Consider the following 14,107-nt stretch of genomic DNA (forward strand, 5'->3'; position numbering starts at 1 on the left):
CTGAAGTGATTTCAGAGCAGGGCACCATCTCACCTTCCTTCTGCCACTCCACATACAGGGGACAAACATGTTCTGAGGCACCTCAACACCATTATCTATGCTGTTAAAATAATCCCTGTCATACTTTATTGCCAGGTCAACCTGCATTCTCCTGATCAACGCCTAGGATGGGTCAGGCCATTGTGAGGTCCCTTCCCAACAAGCAGCACCCGGGCAGCCCCCTGCCTGGGTGTTGACAACTGGCCTCAGTGCCCAGCTATGTTTTGGGGCTCATTTAATTTAAAGACTGAAAATTTTACGAAGTGCCCTGTGCAAACTTCAGACAATTCCGAAGCAGGATTGTTTTCCTCTGCCAAGGCTGAGTGGCTTCCAGGCTGCTCAAAGGCTTGAGGAGCCACGAACATGACTAATCAAAGCTGGGAATGAGATAAAACTATCTCCACAGCAGCACTGCTGACTAGCAAAAATCTCACGGCCCATGCTCACAAGAGCGTTTGAGAGCTTGAATGACTAAAACTATGCTTTGGATCCAGCTCATCATCAAAGGACGATGGCTTGCTGGTAAAAAATAAAATGTTTAATCTTTGTGGATCTCTCTTCTGGGAAAGGTTTGATTTTGATTGCTGCAGGCACTGTTCCCTAAGTAACAGAGCAGGAGAGTCTGGAAACAGCCCCACAGGGGCTCACTGAGGATTGCAGGAGTTCCACTGGAGATTCAGCAGAGGATCTGAGCCAAAGTGCTTTCACCACAGCTTCTCTTCACTCGGTGCAAGTGCCCCAAGCTGGCTGCAGCTCTCCTGGGTCCCTACGCCTCAACCAGGGCAGCAAAGCACAGCTCTTTCCCTTCTCCCCACTGTGGGTGCATTTAGGCAGTAGCAAGCATCCACACTCTTACATCTCTGAGCTGATTCCTGGCTCGAAGCTGTACAGTAGAAGAACATTAAGGAAAAGGAACCCTAGCAACAACCCGTAACTCCTTTTCTTGTTGGCTCGAAGACAGGAACTGACCAATCTGTTTCTAAACCTGGCACCTTGTCAGATCTTTATTTCCACCTTGGGTCCCTCTAGCTTGCTTCCCAGCCTGTGGACACAAACTGCCGAGGCATTTCCTGTTCAAGGTGGTTTTTAAGCATTGCAGCCAGGCAAGCCAGCCAGCGTGGGTTGCCTGTAGGTGGAGGGAAATTCTTCAGGCACTGCTCCCAGCACATGAAATAATGATTCCAAATTATGCTGGGCTCAAATCCAAAACACTGTACCTGGTTCTGAGTGGAAATAGGACCTGATTGGGCTCCGCTTTGATGGTGTAACTGAAAAAGAAAATCCTTCCACACTCAGATCTGGATTTACAATGCATTATGAAGCCTAACGGAGTGACCAGAGTTTAGTTTCCTTGGTCATCTTTTTTATCCAGTTGGAACACTCCTGCTGCTACTCGATAACTGAGGTTAGCAAGACACTGGGCATCTTTTCCTTATGCCCAGTGCTCCTGGAAAGAACTTTTTGATCTAAAATCTGTAGAATTTTTATCTGTCTTTATGGGACACATACAAGGGCCAAGTCCTGCTCTCAAATGTCCGTAAGTTCCAATGTTCACCACCTAATGGAGAAATACCTGCTTAAGTCAAGGTTAAGTGGTCACAACAAAGGGCTAGCTCCACATAGGAATCTCACTGCTGCAGCTATCTGCCAAAGCCCAAACCCCTGACAAATAACCTGTGGAAATCCCACCAAGACAAACAAAAAGGTTGGCTCCCAGCAGACAGAGTATTTGCAAAGCCCAAGGAAACACTGGCTCTCATTGTTCCACTGGTGCTTTGCTATGTCAAACATCTTACGTGTAGGCGTAATCCTCTCCCAGCAAGCTGGCTGCAGCACTAGCAGAAATAGTACCAGCAGGGACACGTGCTTCTTACCAAGAAGCGGTACAACTGGCAACGTTTTTGCCAAGGATCCCAGCCCAAGCTTTGCTACTGCCTCCATGCATAGCCATGAACACGTTTTGACACCTCAGCTTCCCCTTCTGCACAATGGGAGGGCAGCAAGCTTTGTGATCCTCTCAGAGTTTCTACCACAGGCCTGATATATCCCTGGACGCAATCCCATCTTCCAGTGCTTTTCTACCCTGAAACCTCACAGTGTCTCCACTCTGAGAAGCTCACTTTGAGAGAACCAGAACATACACAAGTGAAAACAGTACCTAATACTTTCCAGGCTAAGCATCAGCTGGAACATGTATCTGTTCCGACCACTGCTATGAGAACGTCAGGCTGTGGAAGGGCTGAAACACTGTGATACATCCTGCACCTCAGAATGCAGGATCAGGTCTTGAGAACAGCACCAAGTGAAAACCTGCTGCTGCGGGCAGTGGGGCAGGCAACATCATGGTCAGGTCCTTAAGGGACATCAGCTCCCTTGTGCTGCCTTTGTTCCAGTCTGAGCTTGGAGCCTTCCTGTTGGTATCTCTGCCAATCCTTCCTTTAAATGCACGGCTCTCTTTTCCACTCCCTTCCTAAGTGTGGGCAGCTACGTTCAACCCAGCGCCAAATGTTGTTCAGAAATCCTTCTGTCTACATAAACGTGTTCTTTGGTCCTTTCCAGTTGCACAAGGGCCTTGTAAGTGTCATGTACTATCACGTCAAGCAAGTATCATGAAATCAAGCCACAAAAGTAGAGAGATCGAAACAATAACAAAATCAAAGCCACTTTGTGAAAAGAACAAACCCATCACTTACAAGACATTTAGAGAAGCATCACTTTAACAGAGAACAGAGCTGAGTTTTGAATGAAAAGATTTTTTGTTCTGTCTTTTTACCCAGAAAACTGTGAGCAGGTTTGTCCTCAACCACTCTGATCCGTCGGGCACCTGCAGGGATCACAGCTGCTTCGATGTAACCTGTGGCAACAGAAGGGCAGATGGATGAGAACAACCCACGGGCAGCCAGAGGCATCAATCATTCAGTATCTCACCATGAAAAAATCAACTCCTGCCCAGATATCTGTGATGTGAAATCCAGTTTCTGATAGATACTCCTGTCATCTCCTCTTAAAAAGATCCCTGCTCCTGGCTGCGATCTCTGTGTGAAAGGACTCACCTCCACAGAACATTTGGATGATGCCTAAGCAGAACAGGAGGAATTAGTGGGACATGTGGGAAAAATAACTTTGTTTTCACTTGCACATTAACTTTATATAAATGTTCTGGAGGATATAATAGTTAACAGCCTCTTTGCATTGGGCTGCTAAACCAAATTCCACAGCTCAGATTTAATGTAACAACAGAGCTGAAACTTTGTCAGAGACTGACCATCTCCAAGTGCTGCCAGCAGAAACAAGACATGCCAAATGAGACCATCCGAGCATCTGACAAAGTAGGGAAGTTTTTACAGCACCCCATCAGATTTTTATGGAATTCTCTTGGTCTTTATTTTTCTGAAACTCTGTTGGCCTCTTCATGCTTCCTTCGACAACCAGCAATATGATGTAATTACCCTACTATTCACTAACAGAATAACAGTAAGAATAATAAGGAGCTACAAGGAAACGTAGCGTGTTTTCCCCCACCACAGAGCCATGTGGAGTTACGTACTTGTTCCATGGGGTGAAACTGCTGCCTTTAAACTAAAAAGCTGAGGAGCATTAGGGCCCGTTACAAAGGCCTGGGAGTCAGGGAAAGTTTTTCCACTGGCTTCATTGGACTCTGAATCAGCCCCCTGTAAATGACACTAATCTCATCACAACCATGATTTGATTCTTTCTAATTGGCCACCCAGTTTACTTTGCGGTGTGTTACTTGGCACATCTTATGGATTATTGCTCTCCCGTTTCTTTTACATGTTAAGTAGCTTATTCTGTATGTTCCCTCATTCCCCTTCTCTTCCCTCCTTTTTGTCTTCATAAAGGGCTGTGTGAAGCTCTTCTGTGTAAACTCTGCCTTTATGGAAATCAAGGGCAAGCTACAGCAAGAGCTTGGAGAACTGCTAGAGCAAGGAGCAGTGGCTCCTCTAGCATTCAGCAAGATTTCGGGAACTGTTTTAGGGACAAGTGCAGCTGAATGGCCATGCTTCTGCTACACTGATAAGAAAAGCCTTAAAGAAGGATGCTGACAACCCAATGCATCTCAGGACTAAGTGACTCTCTTGCCACCATGACATGGAGTGAGTCAGATGAGGATTTTGGGTCTCAGACTGTGGGTTTGTTTCAGGCTGTCTGAACAAGCAGTGTCCAGCCTCTTTGGTGTCATATCAATGAGGCCTGATTGCTTGGGTTTTATGAGGGTCACTGGGTGGACAGCTGATTTGGGCTAGACACAGTCCCTCTTTCCCTGATCACTGCATCTGAATCACACTTACTGTTTGACCTTTCAGTTCATTTCATTTATTTCTGCATGTTTTCTTCCTTACTTCTCTCTTACTCGGTGTATCTCAGAAATAGTCACTTAGCCTTGCAGGTAAAACAGAAAGAGGGACAGCAGAACTGCAAACCATGTCTGGGTACTCTTAAATGCAATACAAAAATCTGTTATCAAATCAAATCAAACAGATGTTGGATTTTACTCTAGATGCTGCCAGGAGTTGTCTTTTTCATCAGCTGAGATACCACATGACAGTAAATACAGAGTGTTCCAGAAATCAAACAACCTCACCGCACCCCATGCACCTGCATACAACCCCGACCAACAGCTGCCACCAGCCATGAGCACACAGCAGAGGTGTGATTAACACCAGCCCATCCCGGGGAAACCAGCCCTGTTACACACCTCAACACCCTGTTAGGAAGCCACTTTGGAACATGCCCAAGTTTCAGGTAATTTAACATACCTATTCGGGTACTATTCCTTAAAATTAAAATTGTTTGCCAGATATGAATGCCCAGAACTAACTCATGCAAGGGTTGAATGCAAATTTGGGCTGAATTTAGTGGCAAGCCAGTCACTGGCTTCACTGCGCTTTGGATCTGTCCCCTGACCGAGAGCAGCCGGGAGCGTCACAGTGCTTTGGAGCTGGGTGAGCTGGGGAGCCACACTTGAGGTCCAGCTAGTGCCATAAATACACTTATTTCATCACTGTGTCATGAGAGGAATACCACGTGGAAAAGCTGACTTTTCTGTTCCTTTTTACAATGGTAAATAGTGGAGTGCAAGCTATTAATATGGTATTAGTTGCGGAGACTGTTTGGTTTGGTCTTATACCAGATTTTTCTCCTCATGTAATTTCTAATCCTGATTGATGGCTTTGGGGGGCTGTATTCACAGCTCCTGAGTAAGAAGAAACACACCGAGCTAACTCACCAAGATCATGCAGCACAAAGCTGACTGCTGGCCTTTACTGCTTCTTCAGTGAGCTGTGAACCACTCTGCAGTTGTACGGACCTGACCTGTCCTTTCAGAGAGGAAGCAGAGTTCTTGGGCATGTACCAAAACCAGCATCTTTACACCCTTGGTCATTATCTCTAGCAATATTGTGCGAGTTAGTGGTCAAATCCTACTGCAAACATACTGTACACCATCCATGCAAATTTGCCACAGGAACAAACTCGGACAGCTACCACCGCTCCAGTCTGGTCCTTAGCGCTAATGCGATGCTGCTGGTCCCAAAATAATCCTGATCTTTGAGATAACTGCACCAGAAAACATCTTCACTGTTTTCGAGGCACGTTTTATTAAGCGAACTGTCACTGCAGATTGCCAGAAAGATTATCAAGTGTCAGCTAGGAAGACCAAAAAAAGTCTCAAGAGTTGGCCCGGCGTCAAGGAGTCTCAAAGATCTGTTAGGTCTTAGGATAATTGTCCGCAATGCAGGGGTCTGCAAGTTTGGGCTTCAAGTTCTGCTTTAAATGAGGCATTGGTTAAAGACTGATGAGATTTGGCAACTATCAGGCAGTATTTCGAGTAATTTCACCCATAAATCAGCCTGTTAAGATGAAGCTTTGAAAGTACAACAGGAGAGCTTCATTATTTGATAATTTATAGTGCTGTATGCAGTATGCTCCACCTTGGGAACAGTTACTTTGGCATGCACCAATCTTTCTGGACAATCTGCATTACATCAGTGTCTCAGGAATGTAAGACCATGATTGAAGCAAATCCTAGATACAAATTATATGGTGTAACTCGTATTAGGAGAGACACCAGAACAAAGATGCGGCTTTGTCATCAAGGAGATGAATATGTGAACAGTGGCTACTGTATCTTCATTTAAATGCTGGAGAGATTTGCAAGAGGAAAGCATTTCACACAGGGAAATCCACTGTTAGCTGTTGTTATTCTCAGAATGAAGAGAAAGTTTAGTATGAACTTCACAACGTCACTGATGTACTACAAAACCACTTTCCCAGCTCACATCCCAGTAAAAGACAGATTCCGAGGTAAACGGAAAATTATCCCATGGCTGAAAGCCCTGATCTCTAGGCAGTGTGCCTTCGTGTCCCATCCCTGTACACACATGACAATAAATGTGAGATGTCAGCAGTGCTCACCCCGTTATCAGGCTTCCCCATCAGAACAAAGATCTCAGGGTGGAAGCCAAGGAAACCAGGCTGCCCTGTCCACCTAGGCGTATCAGTTCCCATGACCCTTCCCATCCTGCACCTTTTACCGAGTGCTGGTTTCTGCAGTGGAGTGCAAAAACATCCAGCAGTAAGTACATAACCATCTCTGCAGCAGCTGCGCTGATTCTCTCTTGCTATTATCCTGAGAGTAATTTCCTCATCAGCACCTGTCCGCTTCCAGCCATGGGATAGCTCATTTGGAAGAAAATCCTATCACCGGAGAGCCATGGATAGATTTCAAAGCCTCTTACTATTATTGCAATGTTGGTTGTGAGCATCTCTCTTACATGTTCTGCTTAAACCCTTGTAAGACACCCCAGGAGCTATCCCTGGGGCACTATTTTGTCATCATTTAGTTGTACGCCCTATTGACAAGAAATGAGTTTCTTGCATTGTGTAAAGATGCTCCTAGCCAGCACTACAGCACCACTGTCCAAATTTCCTTTATTTGTTTTAAATATGTGCTGGAAAAATAAAGTATGAAATAAAAGGCCTGTGTTTTCATCAGCTTAGAAATAGAAATTGCTAGCAAAGATGCACTAGTCATCTCCCAAAACAACAGTCAGAACTGGCACATATCACCGTATTGTGCTCTGCAATTAAAAAACTCCAAATAACCAGGGTTCTTTAGGATCACAAGCAAAAAGCTGCAATGAAAATGTTGATATGGATGAGAAAAATCAACAGTGACAGATGCAAAGGAAAATGGCTCATTCTTGATGCAGGTCTGAGCACTACAGGCCCAGACTTGGAGTCTGGACAGATACCCTAGTGAGTAATACAGATCAGCTACCCAACTGTCCTCTAGTTCTAGGTCCCTTGTACAGTGACAGGGAGGCTGAGATGGACTTCAGAACAAGCCCGTGTTTATTTTTATTTTTTAAATTGTTTCATAGCACTAGGTACAAGGCATGGTGCAAGTCAGAAGTAAAATCTCAGTCTAAACAGCACATTCGGCTGGCCTACTGAAGACAGCCAGCTGCACAGAAGTGTATGTGACATTTAGCATCACAACAAGAAACAGGCCCAGTATTTTTTATTTGGTTAATGAAAATTTGTCTCTCTTTCACATCTTCTAAAAGGAAAGGATCTGTTCTTGGTATCTGTGAAAAAACAAACTAACTAGTAAAAGGTCTTGAAGTTTATCCATGGCTTTTGATACCCATCTCCCCATCTCATCCAACCAAAAGAAGACGAAGAACCAACACCAAAGGACGTCACCAGCACCCACGAACACTGCAAACAGCATTCAAGTATCTTACACGAGAAACACTTGGGAACAGCCTTTGCCTTTGTCATCACACATGTGGAAACCTTCTTACAATGACTATTGGTGACTAAGAAACAGAAAGGAGTTGGTATGGGTTTAGTTCCATAAATAGGGCTCCACAACACCATTTGCAGTCACAGGACACAGAGGGAGCCAACCCGCGGTCGGTGGAGTCCCACCTGTAGAGCAGCTGAAGATCTCACCCAAAGAAGCAGCTGCAATTCCCAAAGCAGACACCGCACCAAAACAATCAACAGCTCGATATTTGAAAGCTATTCTCTACTGAGATAACCCACCGGCATACTTAATGCAGGATGCTGGCCTCGACTTGGATTGCAGCAACTTTGTGAGCATTTGCAACTGACCTGTGCAATCACTTGCATATCCAAAGCCTCAGTTTGTATTTCATATTCACATTTGACCAGAATTCTGTCAGATTTCTGTACGTTTGCTTAAGGACTTATTTAAAGAAAAAGAGGACTTTTTTCTTCTTGAGTAACCAAATGCTCACTTGTGATACCTCAGATCGAACACCGGAGCTTTGCCTACTGCACTAGATTTGGTAAGTTAATCCAAGGACCTGACTGCAAAACACCAGTATATGAATATCAATTGATATAAACGGATGCATAAAATCTTTGCAGAATTGGGGCCAGAAATCCTAAGTGAAAAGAACAAGTCTATATTCAGTATGTAACATAGAAGAAACCCAAAAGCAGGAAAACAGGAACAGGGAATAATTAAAAGCGTAAATATTCTTTCGTTGCTAGTAGGCTAGGATGTTCATTAAAAGAGCATAATTAAAAAAAAAAAAAAAAAAAAAGCAAGGATGATTTTCAACCTAGAAGACTACTTATCATATCATGGATGATCGTTTTTAAAATCGTTACTCCCCAAAATAAAATTCCCTTTAAAAAATAATAAATCAAAGCTTCTAACAAATCTCTATGAGATCACCATTTTAAAACTAATTTCCTGTGAGTTCCGTGAGATGGGTAAAGGTGGAAGCACTTAAAAGGGCTCTGTGGTGGCATCGACAACGCAACCTCGTGACCAGTTTGCACTTCTAAGATGATCAGCGGAGAAGAAGAATCAGTAAATGCCTGAAGAGCCTAATGCAAACCATGATCCCGTCAGCCATTTCTTCCCGCTAGGCAACACGGCGCTGGGGGTGAATCCCTCCTGCAGCGTCCTGGCAGCTGCACAACCCGTTAAGGTCGAGTCTGTTCTGTTCCTACAGCCTTGTAAAGTTACCACCCTCAGGCAGTTTGTCTAGCTGGGAATTAGTGCAACTTCCTGGCAGTGACCCAGCCATTTCTTATTATCTACCCGAGATGTTTTGTAGTCTAATTGGAAAAGATAAAAGATAGTTCTCTTCAGGAGCCACCGGGAAGTTCAGGAACAGCTGTAAAATCTGCTACAGAAAGAGAGAATATTTTTTTTTCAACTGAAAAGAGGAACTTTTTACACCATTTCTGTCAAGTGCGAACGCCTTGACACAAATAGGTGGAAAATAACCAGGACAAAAGAGTCAAAGGCAATAAAGCAGGAAATTATTCAGCAGGTTGGCCTAGCAATGCCACAGCATGAATGTGCTCCAGAAAGCCGTGGTGGAGGTGGGAAATCCCACCTGCACCTCACAGGAGGTGACAGGTCACAGCTGGCCCCACAGATAAGAAGGAGGAGGATGCAGAGGAAGAGGCCAATGAACAAAATCACTTTAGTGCTGAGACCTTGATTCAAGGAAGCCACAAAGCACTTGTGCTGCTTCAGTAACTAACCACAACTGGAGCGTGTGCTTAAACAAAATCTCTGGGTGCTTTACTGAACTCAGTCCTGGAGTAGCATGCTTTTGATGTATTTATGCACACAGAAACGGCAGCGCTCTATTCCTGAATGTGAAATCACTTTTGCTGGACAACTGCTTCTTCCTGGAGCAGCTTGCGAGTCCTGAATCTGGCTTTCCCTCCCTTTGCCAGGTTAGGATGAATGGTAGCAAGGTTTCTCAGAAGCACAAAACAGAAACTCTGGAACAAAGACTAATTCAAACACCAAGCTGCACATACATTAATGTTTAACAACAGAGGGGAAAGTCTTAAGTCTGACCAGAAGCTCTTTTATGCTATACTGGATGCTATTGCTGGCAGGGATTCAGTAATAATATTCACAGGGGAGGGCTTTTTTATTTAGCTGAGATATACTGATTATAGCTTGAATCATCTGGAACATACAGTGTGCATCATTCAGAGCTCCCAAAGAGCTCAAGGATGGTGCTGAAATCAGACTTCCCTCCCACTGGAGAAGATCCTACGATTTTATCTGTTATTTAACATCAACAGCACCGGCAGCTTTCAAAATGAGAAACTTCATTCTGAATTTCAGAGAGAGGAAACGGCTGCTATATGGGCAACTGAATAAGAAGCAGGCAGAATATCACAGCTGAATTTTGCTTTGTGTTCCTAGACAGATTCTGTTGTTTTAAATAAGAAACAGTTTTGGATACTGCACAGCTCCATCAGGCGTGATCCTGAGAAGTTCTCAGCACTCCCAACTCACCACCTAACAAGAGGCTCAGTAAGTGGTAAGACTGAATGCTGAGTATCTGTCTTTGGAGAGTTACTCAAAGGCAAGAAAAGGGAGGAGTCAGTATTTTCATTCTTGCCTATTTTTTCATTGATTCCTTGTCACACACTTCTACAGAACCTTTCCTGGCAGCACCACTGGCTGGAAAGGGAGAAAACCAGTGAAGCCAGTGGTGTCAGACCCCTACCCATCGTCTGCAAAAGTAGGATGTCATGAACAGTTGGAAGTTTTTATGATAATATACATCAGAAATTCATGCAAATTCAGAGAACAGCTGCCCTCTAATGCGTTCATCAGCACAGGTGAGTCAAATGCTATCCAAGAAGAGCTATACTGCCTCTCTTTAACTCTCCTCAAGCAGTTAAGAGAACCTCCGCTCTGCTGAAATGCTGCTGAGGGTTACTCACCCATCCCCTTCGTGTGGTTGAAGTCGCCTTTCACCACTTTACAGGTTTTGCCATCACCACTGCAGATTCCACAGCGATCCTCTTTGGCAGCTGAACCAATGATTCCATCGCAGCCAATTTTCTAATGACAACAACCAGAGGTCCCCAATTATTTTGTTTGCAAGGTTAAAGTATCTCTAAACATTGATGTCAAGACTACGATAGACACCTGACTGAAAACCTGAACAGGAGGAACTGAACGCTGTGAATCAGTGGAGCATTCATCTGGAACAGTGTTGAGCTGGTTATTTAGCAACCCCCTTCCCTAACACTAAGAGCACGAACTTTGAATCGGAAGACATTACTGGAGAGAGTTTCAAAACCACTAGTTATTCCAGGTATCATCACGGATTTCACACTAACCCACTCTAACTTGCTTCAAACAACAACAACAAAAGATTAAAACAATATTTCATGTTTGTACAGCAATTTCCACCTAAGGAACTCAAAGACATCCCACAGAAATGGACCAGTACTGTGACACTTAGTTTAGAGAAGAGAAAAATGTGACTTGCTTAAATGGCAATTAACCCAAGTAACCACAACCCTGGTCTCAGTCCTTCACCTCACCAAAAGTCAGGGTGCTGTTGTAAGTTTCAGAGTGGGGCTCGCTGAACAAACCCTGCTCTGGATTGGGATCTTACCAGGGAGTGACTGTGCTTTGGCAACACCTGAAAAAAGAGCTCACCAATAAAATGACTCAAGATACCTGCAGTGCAAAAATACTTCGATGGAATCAGGTCAGGTTCAGACGTGGCCAATATGTACCATATGATTTTATGAAAATTCACAGATATTTGCTAAGAACTAAGAACTGACATTCATTTGTAAAAAAATAATTAAAAAATAATCATTATTTCATCTAAAGCTTCATTTAAAATGGTATTTTCAGAGTTTTCAATACCTAGTAAAACTGTTTCCAATAACAATATAGCTGTCTGTGAGGGCTGCAGAACTAGAGCAGTCACAGCATTCTCCCTGCAGCTACAGAGGCTGTCACGGTGACCTTCCCTATTCACAAACCATTGCCAGGTTCTGGTGGTGACCACTGACCACAAGACTTTTGGATCTCGAGGTCAGTAAGATTAAATTACAATGTGATTGAACATCATGGTATTATTCTAATTAGTCTGTGTGAATTGTTCTCTGTCCTTGTAAGACTCCAAATTATCAGCAATTCAGTCTTAATAGACAAACTTTGGCTGAAATAAGAGTTCTGATTATGCAAGTTATTAGCAGGGATTCAGCTGTAAGTTGCAGATTCCCTCTCTGTAGATAAACAATTCCTTGGCAAATGAGTTAGCAGGATGTCACCAGTAACGGTTATTGGAACAAGGCTGTTGCGTCTCTCCCTTCCTTGCCTTCTTATAATAAAGCCAGAGGAACACTGGAACAATTAAAACAATGAGAATTTTGAAAAACGGGTTAAGCAGGGAAAGATGAAGAGAACTTGGGCTGTTTATCTGAGGCTGCCTGCGTGTTAAGTAATGTAATTTGGACCTGAACTCAAGCATTCCCCTTGCTTCAGAAGACACTGGCCACTGCTTAAATCCAGATGTATTACAGGGATCAAAGACTGCCAGCATTCAGATTTGTTCTGATGCAGTGTTTGTCTGCATAAATCAGTAGAGACAGATAAATGCTGAAAAAAAATGAGCATTTTTTTCCTTACATACGTAAACGCACACAAGTGAGATGCTGCTCATTAACTAGAGCAGTATCTAAGTTGGTAGGCAAGGACTACAGAAAAAAAAAAACACAACTGCATAAATGGGAATTAAATAAAGTTGAAGAGGACCACGGAATTTTTGGCAGTTCCAATTCTCAGGGCTAAACTTCACACCCATGTCCAACAAATAATGTGGGGATATTGAATCTGATTCTGCCCCCAGAACAGAAGGATGTCCCAGCAGTTCTCCTTCCAGGAAAATAAATGTGATTTATTAATGGGCTTGCTGAAAGACAGCTGGAAATCCATGCCTGCCTGCCACCCTGCTGAGATACTGGAAAGGCTGCGTTTAATTTAAGGCTCTTGTGCTATCTTTTATTGCGCTGCATTGTTATTAGCACTATGTGAGCATACAAATGAATAAAGGGAATATAATGAGTGCTGAACCACACTTATTCCCAGCGCTCCATGAGGAGTCTGTAGGACTATAACGGAGGCAGGCAGGGAACAGGGGGTGAGCCATCACATGGTTTGCATTTACGCCGCAGCTTCCCAGTTAATGGAAGCCACTGCAAGCAAACAAAGCCTCTGAAAGAGTAAATCCCCCTTCTTTGGACACTGGGGTTCAAGACAAGCCATTTCCTCCCACATTTTCTTGGTAACTGACACACTTGGACTTCATAGACCTCTTCTGAGGACAGGGAAGGAGCACCCACTGAATCCACAAATCCACCCTCTAAAACCTTTGCTGTTTTTTGCCTTTCATCTTCTGCCCAGCTGCCTGAGAGTGGAAGAGGTGGGAATGACCCTTGCAGCATTCCCTTTGGTGGCATCTCCCCTCTGCTCCACAGGGCAGAGTTTGCCCGTCAGTTTGGGACTTAATGATCAAGGCTTCTGTCAAACTGGGGCCAGGAAACGGCTTCTTGCAAAGGAAAACTTTGAGAACGAGTTTGCTTTCCTGGCTTCAAGACGAAAAATTGGTGCATTCTTGTTACTCTATGAGGTAAAAATACTTTGTAAGCACTTTACTCCGGTCTACATAAACATTAGAGCCCATTTTCCCCTCCCAAAGCCTTCCAATCAGTTCCAAAGCACAAGCACATTTGGTAGCAGTACATAATGAAACAGCTTTTGCTAACACTTGACAATGCATTTCCATGAGCTCCAAAGTCCCTTAGAAACGCATTACAGTGACCACTTCAGTCACCAGCACCCCTCCTGGGAGGAAACTATCTGTCAGCGGTCCTTGGACCATTAATTGAGAGGTCTCCAGCCTTCCCCTAGGCGAGGAAGCTGCTGACATCCCAGCTCCAGGGGCCAGAGGCTTAAGCCCGAGCCCCAGCAGCCCTGGGGGAAGACGTATCAGGCCTGTGCATTATCAGCTTCCACCTGACACTCTGCTCTCTGGTTTATGTACTATATGATGCATCGTTAAAATAGATACAGACTTCCTTTATCTGCAGAAGGCTTTCAAAAACATGAGGGCTTAATAAACAGTATGCACAGGGCAAATCCCAAGTTATGCTGCTCACAACTCAAGTTTTCATAGCGCAGAAACTATCCCTTGAATCCCAAGTATAGTTCATGGGAGTT

At 44.0% G+C, this 14,107-nt stretch overlaps 1 protein-coding gene across 1 annotated transcript in view; it reads right to left on the reverse strand.

The window, feature by feature from the left end:
- ADAMTS17 (ADAM metallopeptidase with thrombospondin type 1 motif 17) overlaps window positions 1-14,107 on the reverse strand; it is a 168,475-nt gene that overhangs the window by 43,998 nt on the left and 110,370 nt on the right. The window contains exons 15-16 of the mRNA XM_082769551.1: window positions 10,807-10,927; window positions 2,813-2,893 (exon numbers count right to left, since the gene is read on the reverse strand). Coding sequence (XP_082625677.1) covers window positions 2,813-2,893; window positions 10,807-10,927 — 202 coding nt within the window. The remainder of the gene's footprint in view (window positions 1-2,812; window positions 2,894-10,806; window positions 10,928-14,107) is intronic.

This window comes from Aythya marila (genome assembly GCF_965140915.1).
Source record: "Aythya marila genome assembly, chromosome: 11".
Taxonomy (NCBI): Eukaryota; Metazoa; Chordata; class Aves; order Anseriformes; family Anatidae; genus Aythya; species Aythya marila.